The sequence below is a fragment of the Sabethes cyaneus genome, chromosome 3, assembly GCF_943734655.1.
Source record: "Sabethes cyaneus chromosome 3, idSabCyanKW18_F2, whole genome shotgun sequence".
Lineage (NCBI taxonomy): Eukaryota > Metazoa > Arthropoda > Insecta > Diptera > Culicidae > Sabethes > Sabethes cyaneus.
The window spans coordinates 76,780,005-76,801,988 of NC_071355.1; the positions used below are offsets into that span (position 1 = coordinate 76,780,005).

General features: G+C 43.4%; 4 protein-coding genes across 4 annotated transcripts; 2 read left to right on the forward strand and 2 right to left on the reverse strand.

Annotated features, from left to right (window-relative positions):
- Positions 1-5,482: 5,482 nt before the first annotated feature.
- LOC128742424 (alpha-1,3/1,6-mannosyltransferase ALG2) lies at positions 5,483-7,415 on the reverse strand. Its single transcript, XM_053838782.1, has 2 exons — positions 7,328-7,415; positions 5,483-7,261 (listed from the first exon to the last, which is right to left on the reverse strand). Exon 2 carries the CDS (start codon positions 7,257-7,259, stop codon positions 6,012-6,014), a length of 1,248 nt encoding a protein of 415 aa, XP_053694757.1. The 5' UTR covers positions 7,260-7,261; positions 7,328-7,415; the 3' UTR covers positions 5,483-6,011.
- Positions 7,416-7,663: 248 nt separating this feature from the next.
- On the forward strand, positions 7,664-9,530 carry LOC128742664 (vacuolar protein sorting-associated protein 16B). Its single transcript, XM_053839091.1, has 6 exons — positions 7,664-7,780; positions 7,843-8,354; positions 8,419-8,446; positions 8,585-8,732; positions 8,797-9,338; positions 9,402-9,530. The coding sequence occupies exons 1-6, from the start codon at positions 7,712-7,714 to the stop codon at positions 9,441-9,443; spliced, it is 1,341 nt and encodes a 446-aa protein (XP_053695066.1). The 5' UTR covers positions 7,664-7,711; the 3' UTR covers positions 9,444-9,530.
- LOC128742665 (copper homeostasis protein cutC homolog) lies at positions 9,471-10,437 on the reverse strand. The gene is made up of 2 exons (XM_053839092.1): positions 9,819-10,437; positions 9,471-9,761 (listed from the first exon to the last, which is right to left on the reverse strand). The coding sequence occupies exons 1-2, from the start codon at positions 10,377-10,379 to the stop codon at positions 9,531-9,533; spliced, it is 792 nt and encodes a 263-aa protein (XP_053695067.1). The 5' UTR covers positions 10,380-10,437; the 3' UTR covers positions 9,471-9,530.
- A 3,887-nt stretch (positions 10,438-14,324) lies between these two features.
- LOC128741622 (unextended protein) lies at positions 14,325-17,940 on the forward strand. Its single transcript, XM_053837569.1, has one exon. The coding sequence runs from the start codon at positions 14,453-14,455 to the stop codon at positions 17,423-17,425; it is 2,973 nt and encodes a 990-aa protein (XP_053693544.1). The 5' UTR covers positions 14,325-14,452; the 3' UTR covers positions 17,426-17,940.
- Positions 17,941-21,984: the final 4,044 nt, after the last annotated feature.

A 21,984-nucleotide genomic window follows, 5' to 3' on the forward strand; every position in this document is an offset into this window, starting at 1 on the left:
AGAGGAACAGGGTGCATATCGGCATATTTGTATGCTTGATACAGATCGTGGTTCATGCGTCTGCGCCGCACTCCATTTTCCATTTTGCCACCAAGGATAGATCACAGAATTTTACGATCAAAAACTCATCGATTAGCCTTCTTCAGCGTTCATGATTCATGTCCGTAAAGGGCCACCGGAAGGATAAGCGTTCTGTAGAGCAGCAGTTTTGTGCGAATTTGTTAACTATGGGACTACAGCTGGCTACGTAATCCGTAGCAAATCCAATTCACAGCTGTAATTTGTCGTTTTACTTCGCGGCTTATCATCGTTGTCACATGTCACGAGCGTACCAAGGTATATGAAATCCACCACTACTTCATATCCTTACCAGCCCAGTTTCACCTTGGTATTAATACTATTTGGACCGTGTACTTCGTTTAGGCGGTGTTGATGGTCCCAGTCTAGCTGCTTGTCATATAAAAGGCCTAAAGACCTCTTCCACTACTCTACTGCGGTTGATTCTGATGATATTGACGTCATCCGCAAAACCAAAAAGCATGTTAGATTTCATGATGGTAGTCCCGTTCCTTTCCACGTTTGCTCTTCGTAGTGCACCTTCCAGGACAGGCAGTGCATCGCCTTGCTTCAGTCCATCCAACGTCATAAAAGAATACATGATTTTTACCCATCCAGCATTGCACGAATCAGCGTAACCACTTTTGTTGGAAAACTCATGTTCCAGCATTATCTGCCACAGCTCATTTCGTTTAACTGAATCGTATACCTCCTTAAAGTCCACAAACAGATGAGTCTGCAAGTTGTACTCCCGGAATTTGTCTAATAACTGACGTGGGGTAAACATCTGATCCATCATGGAGCAATCCTCACGAAATCCCGCATGATACTCGCCGAGAGACGAAAGCCAGGGTTGAGCGAGCGCGAACCAGATTGGCTAAGATAACTACCCGTCAACGCTACGCCGAACTGGCGAGGGCTGTCAGACGAGTTTGTAGGCGGAACAAGAGAGCCTGGACTAACTCCCTAGCCAAACAAGGAGAAACCACTGCCTCCAATTGTGATATTTGTTTGTTGTACGATATTTTTCGCCGCCTTAGTGGTGTCAGGATGAATACAAAGATGCCGCTAAAGGACAGAGATGGTCAGCTACTGACTGACCGTACAGAACGGCTTAAGCTTAAACGATGGATTGCACATTTTGAACAACTCTTCCGAATTTCAAATGCCAGAGACCTACAAAGCCACCAGCGTGTGACGCCAACAGTTCGTCGAATTAACCGCGTTAATTCGGAAGCGCCATCGCTGGATGAAATTGAAGCGGCCATCAAGACTGCACTCTTGGGCGTAGAGGAGTTCCAGATAAGCTAGTCCATCTCATCGAGGCTCAGTACGAGGCATTCTCGTACAAGGTTTTGCAAAACGGCGTCTTGTCCGACTCCATAAGGGTTACTGCTGGTGTGAGACAGGGCTGAATTTTATCCCCGCTTCTGTTTCTCATCCTTATGGATGAGATATTAGTTGGAGCAATTGACCGAATTGAGGATTGCCTTGGAATCGTCTAACGATGGAGCAGCTAAATGACCTGGACCTAGCCGATGACATTGTCTTGCCTGCCGAAACGATGTACAGAGCAAGTTAGGTGACCTCTTCGAGAGCTCCCAGGCAGCAGGTCTCACAGTCAATATAGCAAAAACGAAGATTAAGTCAGTGAACACTGACTATCGCACCAACTTCACAGTAGCGGGACAACAAGTTGAGCAGGTAGACTATCTTGGTAGCCAGACAATGCCCGATAGTGGTACCAAGCCTGATATAGCCACACGGATCAAGAAGACCAGGAGTGGCAAACGTAAAATCCGTACTGCTGTATGCCTGCGAAACGTGGTGCATCTCAGCGGAGATTACGCAAAAACTGCAGGTATTTATTAACCGGCGTCTGCGATATATCATTCATTCCTGGTGACCTGATAACTGGATATCCAATGACGAACTCTATCGTCGATGTCATCAACGGCCGTAAGCAACAGAAATTCGTGAACGTAGGTGGAAGTGGATCGGACACGCCGTGAGCAAAGGAGCGAACGACATCTGCAGAGAAGCACTCGATTGGAATCCGCAATGACAGCGTAGAAGAGGTAGACCCAGAGCCTCATCGTGACGCAGCTTAGCCAGCGACATCTGGGCTGTAGACGAGAACCCTTCCTGGCGACAGGTCAAAGCCATGGCGGGTAACCGTCGGTATTTCCCAGGCATCTGAAAACTCACAAGTCGCAAGCCGTCGACCTAATTGAGTCATTTCGCACGTATGGCCCTTCTGCTTCTGGTACCGCCGCATTGTCGTTGGGCATTCTTACGACGTGTTCGACGATACGATGGGCTCTCCTGGCAGTGCCCGTAGCTCGCAATTCATACGGCTTCGCTACGCTTCGCTTTCAATTTGTACTCCGTAAACTACGGCAAAGGGTGCATAATTCTTCCGTGAGAAATCCTGTTTCAGCAAAAATGCCGTGATGCGGATTCAAACCCCTGGGGTGGTGCTTACCAGGTGGTGATGAAAAAGATGACAGGTGCATCTACTTCGCCGGAAAGCTGCCCACATAAGCTGAAAGCCATTGTGGATTATTCCCATACACGATCCAGTATGGTGGCCTTCGACCCCGGTACGGTCAAGTGAATGACACCCCCACTTCGGTCACGAATGAGAAATTCATTGGCCTAAAAATGAAGAAAGCGCCCGGTCCTGACAGGATTCCGAACGAAGCCCTAAAAGCGGATATTTAGGCATACCCTGATATGTTTAGAGAGACGCTTGAGAACTGCCAAGAGGCATGCGAACTTATGGAAAATCCAAAAACTGGTACCGCTACTAAAGCCGGAGAAACCATCAGGGGACCCCTCATTGTACAGGTCGATTTGCCAACTTAACACCGTTACTAGGGCGGGTAATCCTAAATAGGCCCGTTGTGGAAAGTGATACCGGGATGACAAGGACGCAGTTTGGATTGCGCAAGGGAAAGTCCACTATCGATGCCACCAAGTCTGTTATTGAGAGGGCTGAGAAGCCTATGAAACCGAAGAGGCTGGGCGACAGGTAATGTGCCATAGTCACGATCGATGTCAAAAACGCCTGTAACAGCGCTAATTGGGAAGCGATCGCGCTAGCGCTGCATAAGACGAGGATATTACAGGAGATTACAAGCTACTTCGAAAACCGGACGCGAGTGTATGACACGGCTGATGGAGCGAAGAAGTACAAAGTTACAGCGAGTGTTCCACAGGGATCGATTCTCGGTTCTACGCTCTGGAATGCCATGTACGATGGGGTGTTGAGGATCGAACTGCCCACTAGGGTCGCGATCACATGGCTTCGCTGGCAATATCGTCGTAACGGTGGTAGGCCAGTTTCTCGAAGAGGTGGAAATGTTGGCATCAGACACCATAAACGTAATATAGGGATGAATGGCTGGTGTCAATCTACGATTGGCATACCACAAGACGGAAGCGGTAATGATCAACAACCGCAACGCAGCCCTAGAGGCCAAATTTATCATAGGGGGACAAGTTTTTGTCTCCAAACGTAATGTGAAGTATCTGGAAGTAATGGCTGACAATAGGCAGAACTTCACCAGCTATGTGGATTATGCTTATGATAGGGCGTCAACAGCAATTACTGCGCTGTCCAAGATTATGTCGAACGGCTATGGACCTACTAGGTGGAAAGAGACATCTGATGGCGCATTGCTTTGTCGGTGCTTAGGTATGGTGCACTGGCTTTGGCCTCAACTTTGGGTAGCAAGCGCAATCAGGCATGCCCAAACAAAGTATTCAGACTCATGACACTGCGTGTAGCGTACGGGTACCGCACCATATCGCTGGATACAACTGGGGTCATTGCAGGCATGATTGCCTTATGCATACTTCTAGGTGAGGATATCGAGGCAGAGGTCATAGGCAAAGGAACGAGAGAGGTATTCGAGACAGAGTTAGGCTGGAGACGGCAGGCGGAATGGGACCACGCTCAACACGGCAGGTGGACCCATACGCTGACCCAGAACATCTTGTCCTAGATCGGTAGAAGAGATGGTGAGATAAATTATTACCTTACTCAATTTCTGTTAGGTCACGGGTGTTATAAAAAATACCTACGCACGTATGGACGGGTAGGGTCGCTCTTTTGTCTCGTTTGTACGGCGCTGAGGAAACTCCGGAGTACGAGTTGTTTAACTGTCCCCGTTTCGAGGCCACTCGGCGTGAGATGCTTGCGGTCGTTGGAATAGAACGCCGACAATATCATGCAGAGAATGTGCGCGGAGCACCGTCGTTAAGGTGGTGACGGACGTGATGACGGAGTTGCAACAGCTGGAACAAGTGCAAATGACAGGGCCTGACATAGCAGAGCTAGAGTCAGATGAGGGGCTCAGTGGTAGCCCAGGTCCCAGCTGATGGGTGCGGCAGCCAACAACGACAACGGTGGAGTTCTAAGGTACGTCCTCCCTCCTGAAGCAAAATCTAACGGTAGTTCCGGGAGAGGTCCAGGAAAAGGGGAGCAGATTTTTAGTAGTAGGCACCTTGCAAACCCTACACAACACTGCACCGTGAAAGTGTTGTCTTTAGAACATTTTTTCAAAGCTGCATAAAAATATAAGCTCCTCTTCACTGTCACAAAATGCTTGGCTATAAAATCAAAGTCATCTACGATCTAAGAATTGGCTACTTTTGTTGCCTCTCGTTTCGTTGCCCCCTCTTTGGATCACCTCAAAAGCGATGTTGAAAAGCATGCAGAATAAGTCGTCACCTTGTGTCAAACCTCGCCGCGTCATGAAGGGACTTGAAAATACCCCCGAGATGCGCACGGAACACATCACTCGATCCAAAGTAGGTCTGATCGTACGCGTCAGTTGGTCCGGCAAACCGTGTTCATGTATTATCTGCCAGAACTGGTTCGGTTTGACTTATGAAATCGTTATTGTTGAAAACAGGCTTTTTTTCAGCCCAAATCAAAGCTTTGAGCTTAAACATCTTTCTCAGACTTGACCCATTTTTATCGCCAGGTTCCGCAGCCGGCTATAAGAAGACAGGACAATTACGGGGCTAGTGCAATGGTCCTACTAATTCAATCTATCTAGTCTATCTATCGTACCTCGAAGCTAACTGGGCAGTTTCTTCAGCTCCTGGGGGGACTAAATAAGGAAAAGCGACTTTAGCAATTAACGAAAAGAAAAGCGATGCTAGTACAAGTGGCTGTGGTAATAAAAGGGGGAGGGACATCCAAACTCAGAGAAAGTGTTATGATTCTTGCATTATGGAAATTTCTAGTAGCTAGGAGACACACATTTGGAGTGCGCTCGTGCAGGTATTGCTGCTTGGATGCCATTAAATATGTGAGTTGTGAGCCATAACAAAAGAGACGTTAGAAGGACTATAGCCAATTGACTGGCTAGAACTTCGGATAACTGATCAAGTAAATTGTGTGAATTACGTGTCTTAAAACCTGGGCTATAATGTGTATTATATGCAATATTTACTACGATGAAAGTGGCACGCAACTAACAATATTTTCTCTATTCTAGTATTTTAGCATTATTCTCAGGACTCTTGTACCTATTAAGTTTTAAAAGAAGTAATGTTCTCTAAACAGGCGTGATTGATAGCGTAAGCTGAACCTGCTATAATGTGATTCATTAACTGTTAGAATACAAAGAAGTAAGAAAAAGTTTTTTTTTAAACAATTAAGAATCTATTTTAGCACACATTGTTTGCACTAAATGGCAAACTTATGGGGATATTTTAGTCACAAATGCACAACATTTGCATATCATTTTTGATTAACACTTAAAAATATCATGGTTTTAATTTTTTTTTTCATGATTAGCCTACAATCACTTTCCATTCAAATATAGCAACACAAAAAATTAACCAAAACTTGACAGGAAGTGATGAAGCAGTCAATTAATTACATTCCGCATGGTCTGTAAAAGTAGAAAACTCGACAGCGGAAACACAAGTCTTTGCTATTTTTGCTTGCGCGGTTCAACCTGTGTTCGAGTGACTAAATCAGTTACGATATTATCCAACTTGGTGCTGAAAGCCTCGAATGAAAACCGTTGCTGGACACGTTTGCGACCCATCTCACCCATCCTGTCGCAGTTTTTGTCCTCTCGAACAAGTTTGGCCATAGCACTGGCAAAGCTAACCGGTTGGGGATCACACAGAAATCCAGTCTGGTCGTGAATGATTGTTTCTGTTGGACCTCCGCTGTTGGCCGCAATCACGGGTTTACCGAGATACATACCCTCCAATGGCACAATACCAAAGTGTTCGTTTTCCGGTGTGTAGACCAGCGCTTGAGCACGTTTCAGTAGAAATAGCTTCTCGCGATCGTTCGGTGAGCGCAGAAATTTTATTTTCGAGCGAAGACCCATATCTTCGGCTAATTCTTCCAACTCGTCGAAATGTTCAACATTCTCAAGAACTCGCTCGTCATACCCGCCAGCGATAATGAGCATAAGACGGTTCCACTCCTGAGAAGTTACCAATTCCTGTAACTTTTGAAAAGCGTTCAGTGCAAGGTTGAGATTCTTTTTGCGCTCGTAGCGGTTAATCGAAAGGAATACGAAGCAGTCAGGTGAAATGCCTATGATTTGATCTTCTTCGGCAACGACTGTTTCGTCGAAGTACTTTGTGTTCAATGAGGGATATAATATATCCGGATCTACAGATATTCGTTTGAAGGTCTCCTTAAAAACGCGGCTGGTGAATTTACTGTTGACTAATATCCCATCGGCTTGACCAGTGGTGACTTCTTCCAGATAGTTCAGTGGCATTCTGTAGTATTTCTTAAGCAAGCTTCCTGGTTTGGACAAAAGCTGGTCTGGATAGTGGCAGTAAAAGAGAACTTTCGGTTTCGATTTGGCAAGCCGAAAAATAGGAATACCAAGTGAAATTAAATCACAAAATACCACATCAAATCTTTCCTCTTTAGATAGACACAAGCTAAAATATAATGCCGCATACACCATTCGGACGTACGCAAAAACGGCGTAGCACTTTCCGAAGATATCTCTTGGAATCCAGTCGCCTACTGTCCGCACTTGCAGCTTGCCGTCGCGAGTTTCCTCAAAGCAATGCTCCGGATCATGGTGATTAGTCAGAAAGCTGACCGTATGACCTTTGCTTTGCAGTGCCAGCGCAGCATCCACCACTAGCCTTTCGGCACCACCGATGCCCAGATCTGGATGAACGAACAAAATGCGAACCATGTCTGAAAACAAATGCCAGCGACTGATCAATAAATTGATTTCTGCTTTTTTACGGTTTTTTTTCGTACCAGATTACGATGTTTTTTTCTCGAAATTTAAAAAAATCCTCTCGACTTTCGAGCGTTGTTAGGTTGTATGTACGGACGTACGCGGCAATGATGGAATATATGCCAGCAAAACATGCATGTGGGTGAGGGAGAGATAACGGTACTGTCATTTTTGAAGTTTGAACAGCTGATGACCCCTGTGGCAAACTTAACAAAGCAATGTGAACGTGCTCTAATTTCCAATCGTCGCAAATCTCGATGCATCTTTATGTTCCTCTCGTACTCGTTTACAGTATACAGAGTATACAGCTAGCTAACAAGAGTAGTTGTTTTCGAATAAACAAAACAGAAAAACTTAAATGATTCATATTTCCATTCTCCAGTGCATTTGAATAAAAATTAACTATGGAACCAAAAGATGATGATTATTGGAATGATACCGCAAATAAGTCGTTTAATTTTGACGACGATGAGGTCCAGAAATTGTTGATTGATTGCACATAATAGTGGGTTAAAATACTTGTTTAATTCTACAGGTGGCCATTCTAGAAGTACCGGGCACTAACCGGCGAAGTTTGTTTAGTGAAGATAACACGTCGGAAGTAAACTACCCAAGCGCGCAGAGTGAGCTCCCGCTACACTTACTAATTTCCGAGCAAGATCTGGCGTCAGTGCTTGCAGATCAATCTCGCCATGAGGTGCCGCTACCCAAGGGCATTAGCATAGAGGAGGAAGTCAAACTGCTAAGAAAAAAACTCCAACATTTCAGCTATGCCCCTTCAACGGATTCAACAATGGCCATGCTTATTCTAGGCAAACCATGTTCGTTGGAAATGTTTCGATCGCTGCGCGAGAAAGAGGATCTCCTGGATGCCGCAATAGCATCCGGAAACGGGAATGCAATTTTGAAAGTGGTGCTATTTTTAGAGAAAACTCTCAAGAAAAAATTGTTCTACAGATTGCTGCAGTTTCGCCCTGAAGCTGTCAGTCACTACATCAACTATATGGCCATTCGGCTGAGGGTCAGCGAATGTACTGACCTACTAGTGTGAGCCTCTGCCTATTTAGTACTATAAAATAAATGTAAATAAAACAATTCTTTTTCATTTCAGATTTTTGGGCAGACATCACGAAGCAAGCGTAAGTGTTTACAGATGATACAGTATTGTCACGATACCAGTAAAGATTAAAAATCATGAAATCACAACAAACATTTTCTAATTCGATTAATAGATATAGATTATTTCTGTATGCTTTTTTATTTTAAAACATTTTCAGCTACTGCAATTTTCGATTTATGTTCGAAGTACGACCAACATCGAATTTAAGCGACAAAGGCTGAAAAAGATTAGCGCTGATTACTTCTCGCAGCCCGGTGCAAACAGCTTTTATGCTCAACTAGTAACAAACTACATCAATCTTATTGGTAAGTGCGAAAAATAATGCAAAATATGGAAAAAAAATTCAATTTAAACAAACGTAAATTGCAGAGTTTCAAATAGCCAAACAACATTCGGTTAGCACGGGCTCCACGGTTTCCATTTTAGATCGATCCGTTCTGGAGACCCTGTTCTGCGTTTGCAGTAGTTACAAATGGGGTGATACGTCGCTGCAGACTAACGAAAATCCGTTCAAATTAGCCGAAAGTCATCAGGTGTCCCAGTCGCAACTGGAGTGGATCGCTTTGAATGAACGTGCTCAGCGTCAGGCTTGGCTCGATTTTGAGCACATTTTTGAAAAGAAAGCGTGGCTTAATTTGAAGCAGAAGTCGTTCAACGTGCATATCCCATTGGATAAAACAATTCTGCGGCTGTTTGCCCTGCATGCTCCTGAACCAGTACTTACTAACTTTCTCGCTAAGGTAGATGACGCTCAGCGCCGACTAGCACTAGCCAGGAAGGTTAATGCAAAGAAAGGAATTGTCGACGCACTGGTAGCCTTAAAGGATCGAGGAGAGCTTGAAAATTATCGCGATTCTTTGGGAGCCGGTACGGGCGAAAGGTTTTATGCTGAAAACGCACTCAAAACAATGGTAAATAGATTTCTTACTATTAGTATGTTCAGAGACAGGTTAACCGTCTTTTTGTCTTTACAGAACAATAAGTGGAAAAGTGATGCAATCAAACTAATTAAATAATAGAATTTTTTGTAATTTGTACCATGTTTATACTAATTTGTAATTACTATGATTTCCCATTGTTGTATTTTGGCTAAAAAAGGAAAACTATGCATCTGCTATCTTTTTAATATCCCGAACAATGGTTTCATCGCAAACCATCAATCCTTCACTATCAGCAGTGCCTCCACCCATTGACAGGGAAATCAGTTGGTTCGATCTTTTTACAGACCTAGCTGAGGCGTGAATTGCCGTGCATTTGGTTTTCTCTATTATCTCCCGCACATTACTCGGACTAACGCCCGATCCAGGCATAATCCCAATTGATGTGCCGTGCTTCTACAACGCATTGGAAAAACAACATAAAATATAAAAAGGAATCTGATATAAACTTACAGCTTCAATTTCTGCAGCCAATTCGATGGTTCGAGCAATGGCTTCCACGCCGGCCAGTGCAGTCGTTTCGAACCCACTGGTCAAAACCGTACTGAAACCTAGCGAGGCAAGGACTTCCAAAGTATCAGCCATTCGCTCACGATTCGTACAATCGAAAGCTCGATGGAATGTCAACGGTTTCTTAGCAATCAGTGCTTCGGCAGCTATTCGCTGGCAGTGCTCACGATGAATCTGCCCGCCGTCGGTTAGTGCTCCAAAAACAAAGCCATCGGCTCCAGCTTCAGCGAGAAGTCTTAGATCGTGTATCATGATTCGCATTTCCGGTTCGCTATAGCAAAAATCGCTACCTCGGCGACAGCGTATCATTGCGTATAGCTTCGGTAGCTCGCGATTGGTGGCTTCACGACCAAGATAGTCACGTATTTCACAGAGGAGTCCAATGGAAGGCGTTAAACCACCTTCACTTAAGGCAGCGCAAAGCTCGAGTCGGTCTGCTCCTCCCCGTATGGCAGCCATAGCCGATTCAAAAGAATCAACACAAATTTCGAGCAGTGGTCTCATTTTATTCTCAAGCTACAATATCTTTAAAAAAGTGCCTAATAATTCTTGCTTACCCAAGCTAAGCTCAGCTACTTTCCATGCTGCTTTAGTTTTAAACCTGCGATTTCAGTTAGGAATGTTTATTTTTCTGAGCTGTTGACGTTTATATCTATAGACCAAATCATCATACCGTCAATTGACGGATACTGGCGCCCTTGTTTACATTTTAGAAAACTTTCCTTTCCATTTATAGCGAATGTAGCGTGTTTTTTAACATTTTACAGGCATAATGGCTTTTAGATTTAGTCCTAATGCTGTTTAAACTCGGTTTAAACAACAAAATTGCTGTTTAAACAGTTGAAACTTTTTTGGATTCTGCGGTCTGTTTGTAAATAAGGGCGCGAGTATCTGCCAGATGACGTCATCTTGATTTGGTCTATTGATTCGCTTAGAGTGACTATATACAGAGTAGCGACAAGTCATCCCAAATGTATGCAATGCGGTTTTTCCAAGGTTTTTCTTTCTCTTTCCTGCATACGCGTTGGATAGGCCGTCTGCTCGATTGGAATGACACTGACAGATAATTATCATTCCAATTTTGACATTGTCGCCACTCTGTATATAGTCACTCTAGATTCGCTAATAGACCAAATCAAGATGACGTCATCTGGCAGATACTCGCGCCCTTATTTACAAACAGACCGCAGAATCCAAAAAAGTTTCAACTGTTTAAACAGCAATTTTGTTGTTTAAACCGAGTTTAAACAGCATTAGGACTAAATCTAAAAGCCATTATGCCTGTAAAATGTTAAAAAACACGCTACATTCGCTATAAATGGAAAGGAAAGTTTTCTAAAATGTAAACAAGGGCGCCAGTATCCGTCAATTGACGGTATGATGATTTGGTCTATAGACCAAATCAAGGTGACATCATCTGGCAGATACTGGCGCCCTTGTTTACAAACAGACCGCAGAGTCCAAAAAAGTTTCAGCCGTTTAAACGGCAAGTTTGTTATTTAAACCGAGTTTAAACAGAATTAGGACTAAATTTAAAAGCCATTATGCCTGTAAAATGTTAAAACACACGCTACATTCGCTATAAACGGGAAGGAAAGTTTTCCAAAATGTAAACAAGGGCGCCAGTATCTGTCAATTGACGGTATGATGATTTGGTCTATATCGCTATGACCAGGGGGCTGATATGACGTCACATTTTCGTTGCTCATATGAAAAAGGCGGCAAAGGCAAAACGATTTCACAAAACGAATAAATTTTCACAGTTTAACGTATTTCCGAGGGAATGCGCTGTGCTATCCCTTGCTATGTATTTGTCAGAGGATAACATCGCGCTTCCAAAACTGTCAACGCTTCCAAAAGTGTCAAATTTCAATGCAGTAACATAGCGAGAAAAAAAAGAAAAAAGCAAAACATCGAGTTTCTTTGTTCGATGTTGTACTCGCTGCTCTCGTTAATGGAGCATTCCCTTGCGTATTTCGCATCAATTGCCTGCCTGGCATTAGCTAAGTGATACAGAGTGGCGACAAGTCATCCCAAATGTATGCAATGCGGTTTTTCCAAGGTTTTTCTTTCTCTTTCCTGCATACGCGTTGGATAGGTCGTCTGCTCGATTGGAATGACACTGGCAGATAATTATTATTCCAATTTTGACATTGTCGCCACTCTGTATATAGTCACTCTAATGCTAAAACCTTGGCTAAAATCAAACTAAAACTAACAAAATTTAACAATTTACACATCCGACTCGGTTGTCAGCTTGAGCCCATCTATGAACCTGTCAGCTTGGGCCCGCTCTATGTTGGTTACGTTTTTTTTGTACAGGTTGGTATTAGAAGTGTCATTCCCGTGTCTATGACGGTGTTGCTGATATTGTTCAGGGTTTTGCGTGAGAAAAAAAGAAAGGGAAGTATTTTTGCTTTTGTCATCACGCACACGTTGACAGTTCGGCATGAGATTTTCTGTAAGTGCGAGCAGCCTACGAAATCTTTTTCAATGCCGTCATCGCGATCTGCAAAATTGAACAATGTTTACATTTTTACATTCGAACAACAAACAATCATGAATGTATCCATAGTAACTCCGTCAGGACGAAATCGACGCTTCTCCAATGAATGTCAAAAGATTGTGCCCACTTGTGCTCAATATCCGCCATTATCGCTCGTGGAAAGCTGGATAGAGGCAATCGAGTAAAAATTTTGCAAAAATGTAAACAAATACAAAACGAGTGAGGGTTACTTTTTGCTGGACTCAACCACAGAGAACAGACATCCATTCAGGAACAAATTTTTCGGGAATTCTTCGATAAAATTTCGAATTAAAATCACCTAATATGCTAGCGTCACCACCACTATAGTTTCCCAACTGAATGATTCATTTGATTTGCGCACTGACAACCTTTGGCTCCTTTGGCGCTAGTATATTGTCCGTTTCTTTGGTAACAAAACGCGCTGCTCACTTTTTTGATAGCTTGAAATCGTCGCAGAGAGAATTTGCTTGGCTGTATGTAAGTTATAAGTATATATTATGCTTGTCTAGCACGTAAGCTATTGATTTACTTGACAAAATAAACGATATTTGCCCCCGCGGCGATTCTGGCGACGGTTTCGCCCGCGACGGTTATAATTCATCGCGTACGAAAGGGTGGGAAATTGATAATATATGGACTATCCAGCTTTCCACGAGCGATAATGGCGGTTATTGAGCACAAGTGGGCACAATCTTTTGACATTCATTGATGGAGCGTCGAGTTCGCCCTGACGGAGTTACTATGGAAACATTCATGATTGTTTGTTGTTCGAGTGTAAAAATATAAACATTGTTTCATTTTGCAGATCAGCTGAAGTGGAACATAATTGAACGGATTCAAACTTTTGTAGTGGTTTGTGGCCATAATTTCCTGAAAGCACCGGCTCAGGATACTTTCTACAAACGTGCGAATTAAACATTCGAATGCCCTCAGAGGCAAACGTGAACATTGAACTTCATATTAGTCGAACCGTTGCCAAGTTTGCTCTCGAACAGCGTCTCGTTTTGATAAGAAACTTTTCGCTGCGTATTTGGCCATTCTCTCTGAAATATCCGATAACTGCGAAGCCACAATTCATAAAACTTGTTGTCCGTTCAATTATGTTCCTCTTTAGCTGATCTGCAAAATTGAACAATGTTTACATTTTTACATTCGAACCTTGATTCGAACAACAAACAATCATGGATGTTTCCATAGTAACTCCGTCAGGGCGAACTCGACGCTCCTCCAATGAATGTCAAAAGATTTTGCCCACTTGTGCTCAATAACCGCCATTATCGCTCGTGGAAAGTTGGATAAGCGTTATGCTAGCGCCAGATGCTAGCTGTTGTGAGTTTAGTGTAGAATTTTTTGCGCCTTTAGCGACATCATCACTATAGTTTCTCAACTAATTTGACATTAGTTTTATCCAAGTGGGGACCTTTCGCTTGGATGTCTGTTCTCTGTGTTCACAGCATTCACACGCGTCCGGAACGTCACATCACAGAACGTCAAGGCACTCGTGTGAATGCGCCAGGGGCTTGCGATGGGTGCCATGTTTTTGTTGCCAACATCTCAGCACATCTCGAAGGTTGGCAGCAAATCTACCTGTCAGACGGGCGCTATTTCTTGCATTTCTTGAAATAGCGCCCTTCGTTAAGTCGACTGTCAAACACCGTTCGTTAAGATAGGGATAGCACCCCGCTGGAATGCGCTCATTGAAAATGCGTGTGACCATCACTGACGTTCCGTTACGATACGTTGCCGATGATGTTCGCTGACGGTCAGTGTGATTCCAGCTTTAATCACCTGTCAATGTCAATCGAAATTGCAACTGTCAGCAAAAACACACCGCACGCTGGATGTGCACTCATTACTCAGTGTTTTTCTCGCTTATACGCTTTTCGCCATCGCTGCTGTGCCGTGGATCGAACATTGAAACCAAAGTCACAACAAAAGAGTGAATCACCTCGAAGCGAGAGCACTAATTTTGGATTGAAGATAAAATACGCGATAGCGAACATTCCTCTGCAGTGTAGCCGTAGCCGTTTATGTTTTGTGGAAAATAAATATGCCGAGAGCTAGAAGTGTATCGGGAAGAAAGAAACATTGTTCGATTGGACTAGCTATTGTGCTAATAGTTCTAGTGAAAACCTTCGACGAATCTGTCGCAGCTGCGGTACTCAGTGAGGGCGATGAAAAAAAAGGTTCTGTAACCAGAGACGAAAGTGATTCGCTAGTGGACATAGATAACCTGCTACCATATCAGCATTTACTAGCGATTTCCTACCAGCAGCAGGACGGGAGGTGGAGCAGTTTGACCCGATTTCAATTGAAAAGTGACGAAGAGCTGCTGGTAAAGATAGTGTCGCATGAACAAGACTGCTGGAAGCAGATCACACACTATAACGATGGAAGGGCTCGTATCGTCGATCGAAACGATACGCATTTGCTGGTGTCGGTAGAATTTTTCGCTCATCAGCAGAATTGGCTGAACGTTGGAATTGATGAAGGATCATCGATAGCTGGTGTGTGTATTGCTGATGCAAAGCAAAACAATTTATTTTATTCGCCTCTGTCGTCTTTGATAGTGGCTGATGGGAATGGTGCGGGTGGTATGCGACAAGGTGGGTCCAGTGATCGTCGTCTAGCGCGCAGTATTGATGGAAGGAAACGAGAAAATCAACTCCCAAGCGGTGGATCGTTTGGTAAAAATTTGGTAATATTTGGCTTTCGTGTCGAGCATGCAGATAAGGAGCCGACATTTGACGACGATGCTGTTCCTTCTGTTTTAAGCCATTCAACCGTCACATTGCGCCTGTTTGGGCAAGGGTTAAGTGAAGAGACGGTGGTGGTTTTCACTCAGGAGCCCAATGTTTTTGGCGGATCTTGTTTGGTGCCAGTAACCAGAATTTTTCATGTAGTACCTGGATCGGCCTTTGATAATACAGCGTTGATTAAAGTTGAGTTTCCGTTGCCCATCGAAGGAAATTATTTTTACATTTGCGCTAAATATGACTCGAACACTAGAGACGACAGGCAGCAGTCAGCTCAAATGGTTGAACCGTTCATTCATCAAGGTCAAGATCCATGGATGCGTATAACAAGTTATGAACCTTATCTGCCCTTGTGGGCCTCGCTTATAATCATTGGAACTTGTCTAATGTTTTCGGCTTTATTCTCTGGATTGAATCTCGGTCTTATGTCATTGGATCGTACCGATCTGAAAATTTTATGCAACACTGGCACGGAAGAGGAAAAGCGCTATGCAAGAGCTATTCAACCAGTTCGCGATCATGGAAACTTCCTACTGTGTAGTATTCTACTAGGTAATGTCCTAGTAAATTCCACATTCACTATATTGCTGGACAGTTTAACTTCTGGGCTTGTCGCGGTCCTTTGTTCTACGATTGCTATCGTAATTTTTGGCGAGATAACACCGCAAGCAATTTGCTCAAGACATGGACTGGCCGTCGGAGCGAAAACTATTCTTATCACTAAGGCTGTGATGGTGATAACAGCGCCGTTAGCTTATCCAACTTCGAAGGTGCTTGATTATATCCTAGGTGAGGAAATCGGCAACTTTTACAATCGCGAGCGCCTAAAAGAGTTGGTCAAAGTGACCACCGATATCAACGACCTAGACAAAGACGAGGTCAACGTGATTTCTGGAGTGCTTGAGCTGCGCAAGAAAACTGTTGAGGATGTAATGACACGTATTGAGGATGCTTTTATGTTATCGTTGGATGCAGTGCTAGATTTTGAAACCATCACCGAAATTATGAAATCAGGTTTCTCTCGTATTCCAGTCTACGAAGGCGAACGCAAGAATATTGTAACGCTGCTTTACATAAAAGATCTCGCTTTTGTCGACCCGGACGATAATACACAACTTAAGACGCTGTGTGAGTTCTATCAGAATCCGTGCCATTTCGTATTCGAAGATGTAACTCTTGATGTGATGTTTAAACAGTTTAAGGAGGGACACAAAGGTCACATGGCCTTTGTACATCAGGTCAACAACGAAGGCGAAGGGGATCCATTTTACGAAACTATCGGTTTGGTAACGCTAGAGGATGTCATCGAGGAATTGATCCAGGCGGAAATCATGGACGAAACCGATGTATTCACCGACAACCGTCGAAAGGTGCGTCGTGATCGAGCCAAATGTCAAGATTTCGCCGTATTTTCTCAGGGGCGTGATGGGACTTCGCAACGACTGCGCATTTCACCGCAGTTAACACTGGCAACATTCCAATATCTTAGTACTTCTGTAGATGCGTTTAAAGCCGATATGGTATCGGAAACTATTCTCCGTCGATTACTTAATCAGGATATTGTTCATCATGTTAAGCAAAAGGGTAAAGACAAGAATGACCCCAGCATGTTTATTATAACTCGTGGCAAACCAGCGGACTTTTTCGTACTTATTCTTGAAGGACGTGTAGAAGTAACGGTGGGCAGAGAAAATTTGGTCTTCGAAAGCGGCCCTTTTACTTATTTTGGTACACAGGCTTTGACGCAAAACGTAGGCGTTGATGTGCCGGTGGATTCATCGCAGCAGATTATGGGATCACTACAATCATTGAATATGGACGCTATGCTGCGTCACATTTTCCTGCCCGATTATACAGTCAAAGCCGTGACTGAGGTGGTATACATTCAGATCAAGCGCAACTTGTACTTAGCTGCTAAGCGGGCCACGCTGATGGAACGTTCGCAACGCTTAGGGGATCACTCGTTGGAGCCGATCGACGACGAGGTGGAAAAGTTGCTGCATTCGTTGGATGAGGATGATCGCAGCGTCGGAGCGGATACTGCGAATCTGCAAACACCGAAGGCCAGCAAACCAACGAGCAACGCGCCGTCGCCAACATTCATGACCTCCGATCGGCCTATTCCAGACCAAAACAATGGACCAGTATCAAATGCTGCGCAAATGGGGCTCGGTGCTCTGAACATGCGCAGCAACAGCTTAGCTGTTACCTCTCAGCGTACGTTTGATGAAGCGGAAAAACCGCTGCTAACCCGTTCTAAATCATAATCGCTAATCCTGCTGTTTTTTTGCAACATAAGTTTAAAAGTAATGTTTGTAGTCCTGGTTGTAGTCAAAGAAAATACTATTATTACTAGCAAAGAAAACAAATCAAATCAAAGCTATCATGTAAGTGGCATGTACTTCCTAACGTTTTATTTTTCTTTCAAAAAAGAATACACTGAAATGATACTAGTAAGTAAGCGAAATTTTTCTCCCTTCTTCCTATTGGACGCCTTCCGATCCGCCCACGTTAAGGTGCGGAAATAGTGTTCGGGTCGTTGACGAACTCGAAGATCACTCGAGTAAATTGATATCACTTTCTACCATCGAGATTTTAGTTAAATGTATTATCACCACTAGGTTAGTACACAAATTAAGTTCCTTTAGAGAGAAAATAAAAACTGTTGCATTATGAACAAACCAGAATTTGTAGTTGATAACAAAACGATATAAAATTAGTTACGATGTGTGTCCACACAAAAACTCCTGCATTTCACAACCACAAAACCAAAATGAAACTGTTGTATGATATGATATAGAAAATAAAAAACAATGTTTGTTTCAAACTCTTCAACATCTCCATTTACGTAGTTCGAATTTGTGAAATTGTCATTTTTCTTTCTCATCATTTAACCTGTCTGTGCTTTTTCTTCAACATTGGAATGAACCGGTTTTCCTGAACAATTAATCATCGCTAGCGTTGAATCGTGAATCCCCACTAGAACGCTCCTGCGGGCGTAGTTTTACTCTGTTCTTTTGCATCAATTATACGACGTGTGAAAACGTGAGCAAAATTAATTTTTTCGATTGTTACAGTAAGTAAAAAAATTAGAATTTCAATAAAAATGTCATGAAAATATATTTGGCTTAGTAGAATATGTGTACTTAATTTTGAAAAGAAGTTTAATAAAAATAGCTTTAGGTCCAAATTCGCACTTGGTGTTTATGCCAATTGATTCTTGAATTGAAATGAATGTTGATTCTAATTCTATATGATAAATCAAAAAAACTACAATTTGTCACAAAACACTTATGAAATAAATGAAAATGTCAAACATTAAAAAGTAACACTGCTGTCATTAAAAACAGCAAAAAATACATATCTAATAGAAAACGAGCGGCAGCAAGTGAGAACAGCATATCACGCAAACGTCGAATTGACCGAAAATCACGAGTTTATTTTTTCTTCAATTCTCATTTGAAACAACACAAACAATTAATTCCAGGTGACTGCCGGCTTTTTGCATCTTACCAAAGTTTGGTATAAAAAAGGGGGTTTTTGCCAGAAGGGCACTGGGTTCAAAAATGCCACTGCGACAGTCACGAAGATTGTCTTTTGTGGCTGGCCCCGATTGCTGTACATAGTTTACGGATTGGTCATACCCATTGATGGAGTTTAGCTAGGTTGTGAGACTGTGCCTCAATTAGGTACTACATGGTTAATTAAACCGTCTACCTTCTTGGGATGAAGTTTCCATACACAGTATGGAGGTAATAGGTAGCTTCCGAAGAAGCTGTACCTGGAAGACGCAAGAGCTCCACAGAGCAAGTGAGCTGAACTTTCTAGTTCTAAATTGCAAAAGCGACAAATGTCGGTTAAGACCTTGCCAATTCTCTTTAAATGGTAAAGAGTGGGACAATGTCCGGCGAGGAGTCCCGTGATTGTGTACAGTTCCCTACGCGTTAAGGTGACTAGTTTTTTAACTACTGCAGGGTCTGGATAGATAAACTGTTTAGCTTGTCTACAGCCTTGCGTTTGGTACCAACTGGATGTTATTTCTAGCTTTTCCCAGGTCAGGTTCCCCAGAAACGGTTCGGGTCAATGAACTGATGAGCAGATTCTTGTCTCGTTAGGCTATCGGCAAGCTCATTGCCCTTGATTCCGCAGTATCCAGGCAGCCAGAATAGTGAAACTTTGTTCTGGCGGGAGAGCTCTCTTAAGGTTGTGCTGCACTCCCAAACTAATTTGGATGCACATTTGGTGGACTTGAGAGCCAATAGTGCAGCCTGGCTGTCCGTAAACATTCCGAATTTCGCATGTCTATACTTTCGTTTTAGACATATCTTGGCGCAGATGTATATATTGGATATACTTCCGCTTGGAACACGGTTGGCCGTTTGCTCAGTGGAAGAGCTTCCTTTATGCCGGGTCGGTAGACTCCGGAACCTGTGTAAGTGCCACTTTTTGATCCATCTGTAAAAAAGCAGACGGTACCGGATGGACAAACAGGCCCTCCATTGCTCCATACAGTGCGATCAGTATCAATTACACTGTACGGAACATCCATGTTAGACCGTGCCTCCATCCAGTCAGAGATTGTCGTTACTAGGGGTGATAGTTTGAATTCCCTTAGTACGCGAAGATGACCAATTTGGTCCCCCTCAAGTATGTTACGACACTTTTGCAACCTTAAGGCACCGAGTGCGGCTTCCTACTTTACATGAAGATGTAAAGGCAGCAAGCATAACATTACCTCCATGGCTGTAGTTGGTGTTGTGCGTATAGCGCTGGTCATTGCAAACATACCAGGCGTTGAACTTTGTTTAGCTTGGTATGCGCCGTCACCTCATTTACCTTCGGCCACCATACAAGAGTGGCATAGGTTAGCCTAGGCCGTGCGATAGTAGTATATGACCAAAGGGGTAGTTGAGGTTTCAGTCCTTAGGCTTTGCCAAACAGTGAACTGCATGCCCAGATGGCTGTAATTGCTTTCTTGATAATTCAGGATTCAGGATAATACCCCGATGTTTAACTTAATTGCTGAAGCTTAGTCTGACGCCATTCAGTGTAGGGGGAGTAAGCGTATGTTTCCTCCGCCTAGTAAATGGTATTACAACTGTTTTGGAGGGGTTTATATTAAGCCCCTCTCGTAAACATCACGAAATAGTGGTGATTAGACACATTCCAGCGTTACGGGACACAATTAGCACCCATTGTTACCCTGTGAATCGCCTCCTGTTTTACCAATTTTTGGCAAATACCTTGTAAAATAGCTATTAGAAGAGTACTTCATTTTTCACTAGAATACCAGGGATTTAATGAAACAGGAACCGATCTGCATTGTAGGGATAGTGTCCCGTAACGCTGGAATGTGTCATTAGAGCTCCTTGCATACGGCTAGACAGCACTGACTGACTTCCCTGATTTCCCTGCTTGACAGCATTGCTTGAATCCAGCTCATTGTCGGCTGATCAGTTCCTTTATTAAGGAGACACCGAAAGTGGCTAACGTTATTGTGTTAGAGCGACAAACACTGTACTGTACATCTCATGTGTTCGTTAAAAACCTAAACGTTTATTTGAATGTTGCATTAGTATTGGTAATATTTGTCAAATGGCAGAGCTTGTAAACATAAACACAGCTGATCCGCAGCCAACCGCACCCACTACGAACATCCCGAAATATAGTTTGTTTTCTTTATCAAGACATTCCGATTTGTCTAAGATTTGCAGCAGCAGCTGAATAATGCATAGAATCAATAGAATGGCTAATTAATCCGTTTGCATTGAAGGCGAGTTCTTGATTGCTGGTCAGCTGTTAGTTCGTTTACATTCTCTAAGCTTATTGATGCGGCAAAAGCAGAAAGCTCTTTGATTAATAAGCTCTTTGTATTAATTGAAGCGAATGACGTGTTGTCGAAAGCGCCTTCAATGTTAAGAAAGCACAAAGGGCCGTCTCCTGGTATTGAAGCGACTTTTCAATCAGCGTCACTAGGGAGTGAAGTGTGGTTTCCGTAGATTTACCGCATTGGTACGCATGTTGATTCTTGATTGCCATGCAAAGGAGAGTTATTTAAAAACTCATTACGGATGCTATTATCCGTGATTTTTTCCATCAACTTGAGAAGCGTTGATGTCAAACTAATTGGTCTGAAATTTTTGGCATGGCTTTATCTTTTTTGCCTGCCTTAGGTATGAACACCACCCTGACCTTCCGCCTGCTTGCCGGGACTTATAATCTCGTCCGCTTTTCATAAGAAGATGGGAGGTATGCCATCCGGACTCGGAGACTTCATTGGTTCAAAGAAGCTGAGTGCCCAACTGATTGAAGCCTCCGTAAACAGTCGGCGTGCAAGTAGAACCGAATCGCTTGACACAGTGCGTGATGACTCAACTCGCTGCTGCGCGCCGGCGTCGCTTCCAGTGGACACTGTCGAACCAGGGAAATGCGTGTTCAGAGAAATCTCCAACGTTTCCCTAGTAGTAACAGTAAGACTACCAACTTCTTTTTTCAATTGGCCTAGGCCATTATTATGGTCCTTGGCTCCAAAAAGCGTTGGAGTCGCGCCGCCTCAGGCACAGTCTGGATGCTTTCGCAAAACTTGACTCTGAACTGCGTTGTATTTGGTGAAAGATGCCCTGTAGGCCTCCCAATTGGACGTGGTCTTAGCCCTGTTGAATAAACGCCTAGCCTCCCGACGAAGGCTGCTGAGCGATTCATTCCACCAGGGCACGTCGCGGCAGACTGTCCGCGTGATTAACGGACAGTTTGCAGTAAAGGCATCAATAATCCTACTCTGTAGGTCATTGGCTGCAGCATCCAGTTCAGCTGGTGTGAATGGTGT

What these genes read in the sequence shown, in the direction of transcription:
- LOC128742664 (XM_053839091.1), top strand. Translation starts at nt 7,712, where the DNA reads ATGGAACCAAAAGATGATGATTATTGGAATGATACCGCAAATAAGTCG. An exon ending in GCAGACATCACGAAGCAAGC is followed by an intron (nt 8,447 to 8,584) that starts GTAAGTGTTTAC and finishes AAACATTTTCAG; the next exon opens with CTACTGCAATTTTCGATTTA. An exon ending in AAAACGCACTCAAAACAATG is followed by an intron (nt 9,339 to 9,401) that starts GTAAATAGATTT and finishes TTGTCTTTACAG; the next exon opens with AACAATAAGTGGAAAAGTGA.
- LOC128741622 (XM_053837569.1), top strand. Translation starts at nt 14,453, where the DNA reads ATGCCGAGAGCTAGAAGTGTATCGGGAAGAAAGAAACATTGTTCGATT.
- LOC128742424 (XM_053838782.1), bottom strand. Translation starts at nt 7,259, where the DNA reads ATGGTTCGCATTTTGTTCGTTCATCCAGATCTGGGCATCGGTGGTGCC.
- LOC128742665 (XM_053839092.1), bottom strand. Translation starts at nt 10,379, where the DNA reads ATGAGACCACTGCTCGAAATTTGTGTTGATTCTTTTGAATCGGCTATG. An exon ending in TGGCTGCAGAAATTGAAGCT is followed by an intron (nt 9,762 to 9,818) that starts GTAAGTTTATAT and finishes AATGCGTTGTAG; the next exon opens with AAGCACGGCACATCAATTGG.